Raw genomic sequence first — 14596 nt, 5'->3', positions numbered from 1 at the left:
CTCCAGGCTAAAACTCCAGATCAGTTTCTTGAAGACAAGGTTCAGCCTTCTGATCCTCTCTGTGGCCTTCTTTTGGACAAGGAGGTCCCCACAATCAGGTGTTGATACAATCAGGTATGAGATGAGATCCCCCTGAGCTATCTCTTCTGCAGCTGAACAATCTTAGCTCTTTCAGCACCTCCTCGAATGACAGACATTCCATCTTTTCACCACCTTTGAACCCTTTTGGTGGACTTGTTCCAGTATGAGCACATCTCCTTTACTGGGGAGCTCAGAACTGGACCCAGCACTGTGGATGTGCCCTCACTTTCTTTGTCCTGCTGGTAACACAGTGGTCTGCAACACATCATTAGAATACTGTGTAAAAAAAGGAATTAAATTATGTCAGTATTTGAAGACAAGGATTGTAGTGAGAAACTTTCAGAAATATGTTCAACATTCTGCATTAGGATGCACCTCGCAGCATGAGCAGCTGGAACTGGGCTGTGCTGTGTTATTTCAAAGTTCATCTTACAAACAGTTGAAGGTCAGGCAGGATAAAAGTATTCTTTCCAACCCCCTCCCTATGCATGACCACTGAATAATGGTGTTAATAATCAAACAACAAGTTTGTTGAACAACTCTTTGAAACCTGACAGAAGAGTTATCCCACCATTTCTCTGGGTAACTTGTGGTAAACTATTCTCCTCACAAAGACATAAAAACAATCCCCATACTCCCCCCACAAAAAAAAAAAAAGAAAGTAAGGGTGGGGGAGGAAAGTAAAATAAGAAGGTGAAAACATTGATGATTTGATGCCTAGTCTACATTTGGAGAGATAGTTTTTCAATTTTGTGGCTGAGACACAGAAAAAAATATAATATTCAGGATCTGGAAAGTCCAGATCAGAAATGAGACAGATGAATCCCAGATTTAACCTTGACAAGGCAACTAGAATTGCCCAAGCAAAGACCCTCACCCAGTTCAGACTGAAGCAGAGAGAAAAATGGTACCATGGCATGGACACAGTGAGGATGTGGTGGAACATCTGAGACATGGCAGCTGTGAGAGCTGCTGAAAAGGATTCAGCTCTGGAGTCCACTAAAACTGTGCAGTCTATGTGGCTGACTAAAACTGCACATTCTGTGATGAACACACAAGCCAAGGCAATGTCAAGAACTTGTGAGAAGATGGAGAGTTCTATGGAGCACATCATGCAGGCTGAGCATGTCAACACTACGAGGGTCTGCACCCTCATGGTGTTGGAGAAAAAGACCAACACTACCAGGAAAGAGAAACTCAGAAGAACAAATGCACACACTCTATTGCAGAAGTCATGCTGATTGGGATATTGGCCCCAAAGCAAAAGCACTGTTATAAAAAATACATTAGCACACAAGCAACAGTGGGGCTAAGAAAGCAGTTGTGTCAGTGGTTTCAGCTGGAATTTCACTGAGATGTGTTTACTGCTCATAGAAAAAAAAATAAAAATAACAGGATGGAATCCTTCCTCTTTATCTTTGCAAACTTTCAGGTAAGTTAGCAAGAATAAAGGGAATAAAGCGAGTCCCATCCATAATTACTTAAGGACTATGAATTCAGATTTTGGACATCATGTCATTGATACTCACTAGAAGCCAAAGGTTTCTGATCTTTGAGGCAAAGCAGTAGGAAAACTAAGAGGATCTGGGTTACCGATAAACAGACATAAATTTGAAATAAGAACAATGAATATAAAGGAGGCCTACAGAGAGATCACAGCGAAGTGGCAGCTCTGAGAGACTGGCTGAATTATGAGTATTGTGGATCAGCTACTTGCTGCTAATAGAGTTTAGCATCCAAGGACCAAGGCAGGCCAGAAACAGAAGGGGGCTTAATTAATAGAAAGGGACTTGTTTAAAAATGCCCATGTGATACTAAGTACAAAAATAAGCTGTTCAAAACAGATTTTTCCCTACCAGTCTCATATATTACAGTATAACAAAATAGGAAACTGCTGGCTCACAGATTTCAAGTTATACTGAAAACCGGGTATCAGTTACTCAGACAGGGAAGGAGTCACTGGCTTTAATTTTGTAGTACAGCAAATTTTCTGGTTTTAGACAGAGCTAGTTATTTTAATTTATTAAAATGCATTTATTTCAGTATAAAAATTTCAGACATGAAGCATTTCTGATCTTAACTGACTTGCCCAGTTAAGATGACCAGATAAACAGTCTTCTCCTCAGTCTGTGGTACAATAATGCCAGCTTTCCAATCCCCCTCATCACAGAATTCCTCTATACTCATTCACTGCTCCCCTGTGGGATGAAAAAAAAAATATTTCAAAGTTAAATCTAAATCCTACCAGGATCAGGCTTTCTCTTATCAAACACAACTGAGCACTTGGTTTCCACATATCCTGAAAACCTTGAAACTCCTTGGTGTAATAGACCATGACAGTTTCCTTATTGTTGTGAAAAGGGCATTAAACAACACAAGAGCAAGTACATTTAATATGGGTCTTCAAATGACAGTGATTTTAAAATGTGTCATTCAGCAATGCCTTCCAGACATCTCATCCCATCAAGACTCAAAACAAAATATGGGATAAGAACTGGCTACATGACAAACCCACATCTTCATCTAAAACTATGTAAGGGATGCTCTATGCTTTTCATGACAGCCTGTATCAAGTGCTGGTGATTATTATTATAAACATCCACATGTAAATGGAAAGAAATGCCTCCAGAGATATCAAAATCCTCACTGATTGTTCTTTTGTTTTGCAGCAGTAATTAAAGAGTCAAATTGTCGTATTATAAATCCTTAGCATCTCTTCTGCTACCCAATGTGAAAAATATTACCAATAAACTGTAGGTAGTGCGAGTTAATTGAGTAATTTATTCAGCTAAAAAGAGGAAAATGTTGGGCTGATGTATTTTGGAAAACCATCATCCTTCAGGACAAATCATCAGATTCCTAGCAAAAACTTACCTGAGCTCCAGTTACCAGCTTTAAATGTTCAGCAATAGAAATCTGCTGAACCTTTAACTTTCCAGTCATAGATTGAAATGTGGCTTTGTAATGAAAATCAAGTAGACAGGGGATGGTTGAACCATGGCCTTCCAGCTCTCAAGAGAATGTCTGGACCACTTCTAAGACACCAGCTTCTCCTCTAGTAATGCTTTCCATTTGCAAGTGTTAGCAAATATTTCCTGAGCCAATGTGAGAAAAGTCACTTTCTTACCTAACAGACCCAACTGAGCAGGCCTGGGATTCAGTGCCTGCTCCAGCACAGATGCCTGTTACACAAATAAACAGTCTTGGCATGTGTGACCAGGGACATTGATCTTCATGGCATATCCCAATCCAGACAGCACCTACTTATAATAGCCATGAAAAGGAATTGAACTATTCCAGGGCAGGAAGGAAACAAAATGGAACCTGCATCTGTCATAGGTGTAAGAGGGTGGCTCAGCTCCTAAATTTTGGGGTATAAGTCTTTCTTGAAAATTTTAGTCAAATTTCATCCGAAGAGCTTTCAGGTAATAAAAAACCTGTATGTGATTAAAGCACTGACAACAGAAATTTGACCAGTTCTCAAATAAATCTTGTTTGCTTTCAACCACTATATCTTACAATACACTTCAACTTTAAGAGCACTGGAAGATTAATGATTTCCAGACCTGTCTGTCTTTGGCTTTTTCTCAGAGCATTGCTAGGCTGGGACTGAGTACACATCTCCTTCACTACTTCTCATTCCTCCCATGTAAATTTCTGATATTTATTCTATTTATTATAAGACTTGGAAACATGTTTATTATGAAATTAGGAGAAATACCTGAATTCTAAAACCTACATATTACAAAATACAAGCCAAAACAAAGCAAAAACATCAGAGAACACCTTCAGAACAGATGTAAAAATCAGCCACCTGAATCTGTGCAAATTTCTGGATAACATAATGAACTAAGGCACCTCAGGGCAGGGGAACAAAAAATATATTAAAAATCTGATGGCTAGTTTTGTAAAGATGTTAAATATTAACAGTAATAGGGTCTAGCAGATCTTTATAGAAAAAGAGGAAAAATGTTCTGGAATATTCCTATTTGATTTGAAGCTCTCTGGGGCAGGTCCTGCAGGATTTAGTCACTCAGGCAAAGAAAGCAGCCCATTATAAAAGGCCAGAAGAAAACTTGGCAGCTGGGTACTGCTCAGTCTCAGGGCCAAAGAAGGGAGCCTTGGGAAAGACTGAGTTCCTTCTTCTCTTCAATATCAAGGCACAAAGCTGGTCTGGAGACAAGTCTAACTACCTGCATCGAGGTCACTGGGTTTGAGGTGGCAGGGAAGCCCCTGTGAGTAGCTATATTTGAATTACTGAGACTTACAGGAAACAGTTCTGTCAGAGTAGAACAAGGCTGTGTGGAAACAGGCTAAGATAAATGCATCCCCTGAAAACAAGAGAAAGCAAAGGTGCAAGTGAAATGGAGATGCATCTAAGGCTGGCGCCAGGAGCAGGTAGGGGCTTAGCTTTGGGGATGCATTTTTAGACAAAATATAATTTGTAAGGTGTGTGAGTGAGAGCCCACCTGCTTATTATCTCTTCACATCACCAGAGAGCAATTAGAACTTCTTTTATGGGCTTTAAAACTACCAAATGGTCTTACATGTGACCTGAGAAGACAGTCAGCAGGAGTGTGTTAAATTAAAATTCTGAATTGTCTAAGCTGAGACCAAAATGGGTACCCAAAGTTAACTTCTACATCTGGACTAAACTGGATTTAGAACGTAATCTAAGCTGTCCAAAGTGAGTGGTCCAAAGAAGGACCTTGGAGACTTCCTTTGGTGTATGTTTTGGAAAAAAAGCTGAGTGGATGTAGTTTGGATAGACAATATAGGAGCAAACAAATTACATCTTTAAATCTTCAGGGACAAGTGCTGGAGGAGAAAAAGAAATTTATACGCAAATTCTCTCAGGAAAACATACTTATTTCATGAAACCTAGAAAAGGGCAGTTAAAATGACTGATATGCCTGGGAGCTTTGGTTTCACCCTCCTAATACATCAAGCAGCTAAGCAAAGCATGGTAGAAGTCAATAAATTGTTTTGCTTGAGTTCACCATCTTGCTTCTGCACTTTGTTTTCCTAATTACTAGTCATTAAAAAAAAAACAAACAAAACCCAAACCAAATCCACACTAAGATCCAAAAGCTCTTAATTCTCTCAAGTATATTTGTAACAAATGGGTGCTTTTAGCAGCCATCAGGCAGCACTGTGAATTTCAAACAGGAAAATCCATATCTGATGGATTTCATCTACCCAGCTAAGAAATGTTAAGCATTCACTTCCCATGAACACATGATTTTAATCTCAGTGAAATACATGAGGCATGCAGCAAGGAGAACATACCATAGTTACAGCATTTATTGCTGAGGAAAGACTTGCTCTGACTTCTGCAGAAGGACTGTGTGCAGTCAGTGCTGCAGTGGGAATGACCATCCACGTCTCATTTTCCTGAGCATTGCACTGTATTATATGTGCATCTGAAACCTAAGATAATTTGGGTTCATGTTGTAGTTAAAAAATAAATGTTTACACGACTAACTAATTGTGGAATTTAAATTAAATGTTGGCTTGGATCTCTGCTTATGAGCACAGTTTTTTAGTATAGCTTCCACATACATTTTTGTGGAGACCTTTAAAAACTTTTTTTAGGTTTGATTACAATTCTATGTGCTATTACATGTGCATGTGTGCACACATATCTGTATAATGTGCACAGTTATTTATCGAATTAACATTCACAGTTCTGAATCATCAATTTAACTTTTTCTAAGGACTAAAAGAACAGGAACCCATACCGTTTTTCCAACCAATCAAAAAAAGACAAATCACTCTTCAGGCAAATCAGGAGTCTTGACTAAAGCTTACCTGTACTTGGATCTTAGCCAATTTTTTTAAAATCACCTTTCAAGAAATATCCCAAAAGTCTACAGAAATGTATCTGAGCTTTAGATACAGTATCTGACAGGAAACGGTAATGTTATTTATTTACAAAATTAACTCTGAACCTTTTGGTGGGGAAAAACTACAAAGTTTGTCTCTTTGAAAGTAGTATTCAAATTCAAAGCTTGTGGGTGGAGTTGGGGTGTGAAGGTGCATAAATAGGCAGTAGGAACAGCGGCATTCACACTGAAACCAGGAACACCTTTGCATCCTGGCAGGCGTCTGGCAGAGCAAACCAGGTAAGGCACTGCTCAGTCCCTGCCTCAGCCGGTACCCAGGGAGCTCTGAGCCTGAGCTAGCTGGGGATGGGGAACCTGATCGGCCAAAAGGAAAGACTGCAGCAAAGCAGGTACAGTCCAGCACAGCTTGTTGTGAAGGAAAATGTCTAGAGAAAGATTGGCTTTGCAGGTTAAACAAAAAAAATACAACAGGAGAAGAGGGGTTCTTTCGAAAGCTTTTTAAAAGTGTACATAGTCTTCCAGAGGCAAAGTTTTTAAGGAGCAAGTTTAATGTTCCTCTGTCTTAGCTTTCTGCATGCTGTCTCCACAACAGCCTTGTGTGCCTGATCTTCTATTTCCTGGTTGTCCCTTATTTTTTTACCTTATTATTTTTCTTTTTAAAGAAGCATTGCTTCTGCCATGCAGCTCTAGCCAAAACAATTCTTGAGGCAACCCTGACAATCCAGAGTTTAACTGAACTTCATGCAATTTTCCTCCTTGCCAAGGAGGCTTTTCATGGGGCAGAAATGCAGTCTGCTGCAAAAGTTGTATTTCATACCCATGAAAAAGGGACTCTTTGGATGTTTGAGCTCTCTTGGACATCCCAGTAGCAAAGAGTATTGTATCACTCGTGGAAACTCAGCTTATGTCTCCTCCTGCAGTTCCTACCTGGAAAAACACTTCTGTTTTCCTGGAGTTTAATTTTCATTGTCTGAACTTTAAAAACCATCAGCCTGTTGGGGTGGGGGTTGTTATGTGAGCTTGGTTTTCTTTTTTTCTTTTTTTTTTTTGTTAACAAATCTTTTCAATGTTCTGTACTGTTTTTAGAACATCTTAAACCTTCTTTTTGTACCCATTATATTGTATCTAGTTTCTAGGAAGAAATGCAATAAGAAAACATAGGGTCACATTGCTGAAATGATTTTCCCCTTCAGCTGAAATGCTGAGGAGCTTTCCATCAGACCTGGCTCATCTCCAAGTCCCAGCCGGGCTCAGGAAAAGCTCTCTGCTTTGTGCTGCTTCTACCCCCAAACGCCATTTCGGTTTTCACTGGGCCGCACATCAACTCCTCCCAACTCCTTTTGTTATACCTTCTGCTGGGTTTAAGGATTAGGTGATATTTTTAAGGGGAAAAAACACGATTGGAAGCTTCAACACCACCATTAAGCTTTGTCTATGCTAATGTTCCCGGTAAAGCCTAGCTTGAATATTCTGATGTCTCATTTGAGTGGCTTCCACTCAGTGGGGGGAAGAGTGGAGACATTCACTTTTCAGCACCTGCAGCTGGGAGATCCAGGTAGAACTGTGAATTTATTAGGACTTTTGGAATTGCTGTAACTCTGTTATTTTACCGGGCATATTCAGTAGATGTAGAAAGAGAGGGAAATTACCAAACACAGGCATGCACACCCATGGCCCAACCCTTCCGGGCGCTTGCTGAGCAAACCTCACCCGTGCCCTGAGGCCCCTGCCTGGAGCTGCTCCTTCCAGCCCGGCCTCAGCCCGTTCAGAGCCGGGACTGAGCCGCGGCCTTCGCGGCCCTGCCTGCCTTACCTGCGGCACCGCAGCCAGCCCAGCTCCTCTCACCTGTTCCAGGAGCAGCCATGGAGAGGAGTTACGTGTCCATGTTCCTGCTGCTCATTGTCATCTCCTGTGCTCTGGCAAAGGATGCGGGCAAGAAGGATTCCAAGGACACCACCGCTAAGCCAAAACTGCCTCAGACACTCTCCAGAGGTAAAAAACACACAACTGAAAAAAAAAAAAAACCTCCACCAATTTTTTTTAAAAAGTTCAATCTTGTTAACATTTCATCTACTCTGCTGTTCTAAAAAGTTAATTTTCTTGCAACTCGTTCTGCAAAACCCTTTCTAGTATGTCCTAGCACCCTCTCCTCCTTCACTCCTGATTTAAGGCCTCTGGCAGGGGGTTTGTTCCGAGCCTCCTTCACTCCTATGTAAATCCCTCTAGCAGGGGGTTTGTTCCGAGCCTCCTTCACTCCTATGTAAATCCCTCTAGCAGGGGGTTTGTTCCGAGCCTCCTTCACTCCTATGTAAATCCCTCTGGCAGGGGTTTGTCCCGAGCCCCCCGGCAGAGGCGGGCAGGGGCAGGACCCGCACCCGGGAGCCCCGGCCCCGTGTAGGGCGCTGTCTGAGGGTGTGTGTGTGTCCCCTGTCCCTCCTGCAGGCTGGGGAGACCAGCTCATCTGGACGCAGACCTACGAGGAGGCGCTTTTCCGCTCCAAGCACAGGTACCCGTCCCGCCGCGCCCACTCTGAGCCCCCCGTGCCTGCCCCACTCCTAACCAGGGCTCTTCTTTTCCAGCCAGAAACCCCTGATGATTATCCACCACTTGGAAGACTGCCCACATAGCCAAGGTAATCTTTGTGCACTCGGGAGGTGAAAAAAAAAAAAGAAATAGTTGTTTTAACTTTCTGGAATAACTCTGCTCAAAAAAAACCAGCCACCATTCTGCTTAAACCTTAGTGAAGTACTAGCTTGCATAAGCATGGTGAGAGTTCTTCAAGTTACTGTACCACGAAGGTGTTTTCCAGTATGTAGAAATAAAATAAAAATGGTAATTCAGCATTGCATGATACCAAATGGATACAGAAATGAGCACAGGTCAGTAGTTTGATCTCTGACAAATGTGAATTTGGTTCACAGCACAATCAGCCAAAATCAATGGCAAGACCAGTAGCAAGAAATAACAATTTGTCAGAAAGACCATATTCAGACCATATCATCAGTGACTGAGATTGAATCCAGGCTGAAACTGAGCTCTTCCAGGATTTCTGGTCCCTGGGACTGCTCTTTTCCCAGTGTCTTTGAATTTATCTGAGGGCCTTCCTTCCTGAGAGTCAATCCACATGGCAAGATCTTTGCATCCATCTATAGCTCCAGCAACTGCACAAGGGTCTTTGGTCAAGCATTTGCATCCTTGCAGACATTTTAGTCTGAAGCCCTACATGCTGTATTATCAAGTGCCTTAAGATCTGGGGTCAGAAATCACAATATTAGAACAGGAGGTTTGAAGGGTCAAATGTTCAAATTCAAACCTAAGCAGAGAAGTTGAGAGCCAGCTGTACTCTCTGAAGGAAGGTGGGACATTTTGCACTATTGTAATTACTCTTTAATCCAGAATAAAAATTAATGGATCATGTTCCAATGGAATGACCTGAAAATCTTTGTTTGATGCAGCTGTAAACTGGAAATTCTCATTTTCTTTCTTCAGTTTGTTTAAATTTCTTCTTGGAGGACAATATATTTCAAGAGCATCTTTTTCATTTTCTTTCCCATTCTTTTCTACTTTAGCCCTCAAGAAGGTCTTTGCTGAACACAAAGATATACAGAAACTGGCTGAAAAATTCATTCTCCTGAACCTTGTGGTAAGTTTCCCAATTACACTTCATTAAGTGAAAGGGACAAATTTCTGCTTTTAATCGTGGCTTCTCTGACTTGAGTCTAATAGCTAGGGTTGGCTAGGAAAATGGCCACTGCTGAGGCATAACAGATTTCATAAGTAAGTCTTTTTCATTTCTAGCTATCATAAACTCGGAATGTGAGGGAATGTAAAGTTTCATAATTACATAAACTCTTACCAATTTGCAATTCCAGCTGTTAAAAAACTCTATCCTCTATCCCAGACGGAAATCTCTGCAAAATGTATTATTTGAGCTGTATTTCATAGTACAAAGTATGGTGAAGGAAAAAAATATTCATGTAATGTGCCCTCCTTGACTAGGAACTTCTCTGTTTTCTTTAAGTACGAAACCACAGACAAGAACCTTGCACCTGATGGCCAGTACGTCCCTCGGGTTTTGTTCATAGGTGAGTACCTCGAGCATCAAAGCTGATCTCAGAACAGAGCCCCTGCTGCACCATGTAACTCAAATCCTCAGGCTGATTAACAGGAATGTATTTCATGACAAAGGTTCAAGTTGGTCCTGTGGATCAAATATTAATACCACGTAGCTTCACAAGTCCAGCATTCCTCCCTCAATGGCTGATGCCACAGTCACTGGAATGGGTAGCTCATCCTGTTCCTAATAAACCTGCGAGCACAACACTTGAAACTGAAATGTCAGTGACACTGGTAGAACAATCTCTTAGTCAGCAGAAGCAGACATGTCTCACAGAAACATTTAGGAAGCAAGCAGGAGTGGAGAAAGCTTTATTTCCTTTTGCTTGAGTGTTAACATAACAAACTCTACAAATTCTCTCACCCTTTTTTCCCCAGATCCTTCCCTGACTGTGAGAGCAGATATTACTGGAAGATACTCCAACCGTCTCTACGCATATGAGCCCTCTGACATTTCGTTGTGTAAGTAGAATGTTCTGACACATTCTGGAAATATTCTGAAAGTGGCATTTTTCATGCGACAAGGCATAACACCAGGCATTACAGATTCTCGCAGTCAGTACTTGCTGAAAGACATTTAGCTAGGATTAAAATTAAACAGGATGCTAGACTTAAACTCAGTGAGATGAAGAAAATGATGGCAGAGCCCTGGAGCTTTAAGCATCCATCTGTTTTAAAAGTAAGCATACGTCAGTAGGAACTTGCATAATTCAGCAGTCTCACTGCAAGCAACGGTGAGAACTCACACACAAGTCCCAATAGGCCGGGTCAGGAAACCTTCTGGGAGCAGGGAAAGATGTTTGTACAGCCATCCCTCACTGCTGCACAGCTCCAGTCTCTGCCCATGTGTTGGCATTAATGAATGTTCTCACCAGTAAAAATTAAACCCATGATGTTCACAAATTGCTTGGAAGAGTAAGTGCATCTGAATCCCTATAGCAATAGGCATGTGATTAAAAGTTTAATAATAACGACATTTTCTCTGCAGCAATTTTGGTTGCTGGCAGAGGAAGTTGCAGCAAAAATAACATGCATGAATATTTCATTTCTAGTGTATTCAAATATGCAGAAAGCGCTGAAGCTCCTGAAGACTGAACTGTAAGGGGAAGAAGAAAGCCCTTAAATATTATGAAGTCTTATCTTCCATCTCTTCTCCACACCTTGATACTGGTGAAGAGACTATTTAGAGTGATATTTAGTGATGTGTAGTGATGGTTTCTATATATAAACACTACAGTTTTACATTAGCACTTTTGTACTGGGAAGTGTTTTTAAAAGCTGGAGGCTTTTATTTTAAGGCATACAGAAGAATACTGTATGATTCAACTGTAAAAATGATTTTTTAAAAAATAAATTCATTTCAAGTGTTTACATACAAAACATTGCTGTATTTTCATTTTTTTTTCCTTTATCTTCATCTACCATTATTAGAAATAGTAAAATCACCATGTTGCTTGAGACCACTGCTTGCATTTTACATTCAAGCACTTGGGGAGGAAAAAGGCTGCTGTGGATTGATCCCAGCCAGCAGCCCAGTCTCACACAGTCACTTGCTCTCTCACTCCACTCCAGTGAGATGGGAGAGAGAATCAGAAGATTAAAAGTGAGAAAACTCATGGATTCAGATAAAGACAGTTTAATAGGTAAAGCAAAAGCTGTGTGCACAAGCAGAGCAAAACACAGGATTAATTCACTGTTTCCCACAGGCAGGCAGGTGTTCCAGCCACCTCCAGGAGAGCAGGGCCCCACCAAATGTAATGGTGACTTGGGAGGACAAACACCCTCACTCCAAATGTGCCCCCCTTCCTGCTTCTCCCCCAGTTTGTGTAGTGAGCATGGTGTGTCCCCTTATTCAGCTGGAGTCAGCTGTCTCAGCTCTGTCCCACTTCTGCAGCCCAGGTCTACTTGCTTGGCAGAGCAGCGTGAGGGAGCAGCAAAGACCTCGACCCTGTGTCAGCAACCACAGAAAACAACCTTGTGTTATCAGCACTGTTGTGGCTGCAAATCCAAAGCTGCAAATCTAAATTCACCACACAAGCTGCAGTAAGGAGAATCAACTTTACTCAGCCAAACCCAGCACAGGAAAGCAGCTTTTTATCTCCAGTTTCAGAAGCTAGCTAAGCTCTCTATTACTCAGCCTACTTAATCTCAAATTATTTTCTAGTAGCACCAGCCAATGTAGAGCTTTCATTATCAGCCCTTTCTTTACAGCTATGCTAGCAAGAAGTAAAAAATCTTTCACAGGAAAGTACTTGAGACTAGAGAATGGGATTGTTTGCATACAAAGCTTGTTTTTCTTTTGAACTGGCTATATTCTGAAGTGATTTAAGATATGCCTGCTTCCCTTAAAATGTCCCTGCTTACATCAGATTTCAGTAAAGCCTTGAGATGATTAAGAAATGGATACCACACTGACTATTGGCTGGTTTCACGAATGCTTATTTGTAAGTCCAAAAGGGACAAGAGAACTCAGAACCAAAATAAACACCACAGATGAACACCATGAGAGTATACATTTCATAAAGACTTACACAAAAAGGAGACTTTCCAGCCCCAAATATCTGCTATCTCTGAACTCAGCAGCAGCATCAGTGAGAAACACTTTGGCCAGGACCATGCCTTCATTATTTTCTCAGCTCTTTGGCAATAACAGCATTCTTACTACTTCTATTACCTTTACTGCCACAACTACAAGAGGAAAACGCTTGGGAGGGCAGGGCAGGAGAAAGCAAGGCTTTCAGCTCAAGGGAATCTCTCAGCAAAATCAGAAGGGAGGTACTTGCTAATAGGTCTTTGGCAAGCTCTGTGAGCCCTGCCTACCAGAAAACCTCAAGAGGTACCTGGAAAGGGTCCCAAACATAGAGTTCAGCATTCCTTCAGCACTTCAGTAAGATGCTACTTTCTATTGCAGCATCCAGAAGACAGAGGAAAAAGAGATGCAGTGGGGGGCAGAAATAATCTCTAGAATCACTTATCAGTCAGAAAAATGTGGTCATATCACTTAGCAGAGGGACAACACCGAGGGAGGCCAGAGCAGCTGGTTATCAGAATCATCTCCACCTACTTAACCCAAAGTACTCTTGCTAGAGCTACCTGGCATAAAAAGGGCTGCCTGTGCCATCGTGTTTTACAAAGCTGTTTTTGTAACACTATGGAAGTAGCATCATTTTCTTAAGCAGAGATACTATGCTATGTATAACATCCAGTAAGTGGATATGAGGCACATAGAGACCCTGCAATGGTCTACTAATGTACATGCCTAGATGCAAACACAAGTTAGTCCAGCTGCAAATATCAATAAATGCTTTTGAAACTCAAATTCTTCTTTTTTGCACTCAAGGCTATGCTTTTCTCATCTACTTTTAACTGCAACCAAATCTGCAAGAATTTTAATGAATAAATGGTCAACTTAATCCCGCTCTTTTAATCTTTTCCTCTAAATACAGATATTTTTGGGGGGCTTATAGAGGCATTAAGCTGAGATACCTAAAAAAGCCTCTTTCAATTTCTTTGGAAAACCTGGGAATTGTTGCTAAAATACATAGGATCGTTAGATAACCCAAAGTACACAGGATGGATATGGGGGTTTTAGGAATTCCACTAGCATTCAGACAATCTTCTAATTAGGTCTAAAATAATAATGCAAGTTAAGAACACTAGCTCATTCCTATTCACTTGTCAGCTACAGCTTTTAAGGTACGTTTTTAAAGATATCACTTCAATTTATACAAGCCTTCCCTTTTGTAATAGTTACTTTAATGTGAAAGGTGGCAGATACTGTGCAGTAGTATCAGGATGTTAGTCAATATCTGGATTCACTTTCTCACAGAGATGGAGAAGAATTAGATTGCTTTATGGCCAATTATTTTTATAGTATAAAAATGCGTATGCATTTTCAAAGAAGACATTTTTCTACATTTTTCCAGAATAACCAACTTGAAGAAAGCATTTTAAAAACAAAAGCCAAAAGATATCTAATGTAAGTTGTAAGAATGCTCCAAGTTAAATCACTCCATTACTTTGACACTGTGCTGCTGTAAATAGCTTCTAGAAAATCTGGTTACAATGAAGTCCAAATCTCAAGCAGTCAGGTGAAAATTAAAATGCATCTCTAGAAAAAAAACAAAAAATCTTTGAGTGGTGAAAAGGTTTTTCAAGAAGATAAAGCAACAAAGTTCAGTGAGAAAACCCACCAAGAATAGGTATAAAAAACTTTTTTTAAGTGCTCTAGTTTGACATGTCAGAATAGTACGACACTTCTTGGATACTCAAATGAGTCAGACTTTCTCTGAGAGACAACACTCTTCATCTTCCAAAAACAAAGTCAGACTCGTTGTGTTTTACTATCCCCTTTCAGAATCAGGTTTGGAAAGCAAATCCACACCTCTAACTGGGAATTTCAATATTTGTATGGCTGGATGGGTTTGCTTAACCACAATCCCAAAGAGACAATGTATTTTTAATACAATAGAAAAACTTTAATCATTCCATACAATCTACTGATCTATCTTCTGACTACTAAAACAAATTCACATTATGAGACATGAGAGTTT

The 14596-nt window shown here is 40.7% G+C and overlaps 1 protein-coding gene across 1 annotated transcript; it reads left to right on the top strand.

Moving 5' to 3' along the window:
* The first annotated feature begins 6056 nt into the window (after nucleotides 1-6056).
* Nucleotides 6057-11423, top strand: AGR2 (anterior gradient 2, protein disulphide isomerase family member). Its single transcript, XM_059844198.1, has 8 exons — nucleotides 6057-6206; nucleotides 7782-7919; nucleotides 8370-8433; nucleotides 8507-8559; nucleotides 9497-9570; nucleotides 9949-10012; nucleotides 10422-10505; nucleotides 11096-11423. Exons 2-8 carry the CDS (start codon nucleotides 7790-7792, stop codon nucleotides 11143-11145), a joined length of 519 nt encoding a protein of 172 aa, XP_059700181.1. The 5' UTR covers nucleotides 6057-6206; nucleotides 7782-7789; the 3' UTR covers nucleotides 11146-11423.
* Nucleotides 11424-14596: the final 3173 nt, after the last annotated feature.

The sequence above is a fragment of the Haemorhous mexicanus genome, chromosome 1 (assembly GCF_027477595.1).
Source record: "Haemorhous mexicanus isolate bHaeMex1 chromosome 1, bHaeMex1.pri, whole genome shotgun sequence".
Lineage (NCBI taxonomy): Eukaryota > Metazoa > Chordata > Aves > Passeriformes > Fringillidae > Haemorhous > Haemorhous mexicanus.
Note: the sequence above shows the minus strand (reverse complement) of the source record. Positions and strands in the feature narration are given on the sequence as shown.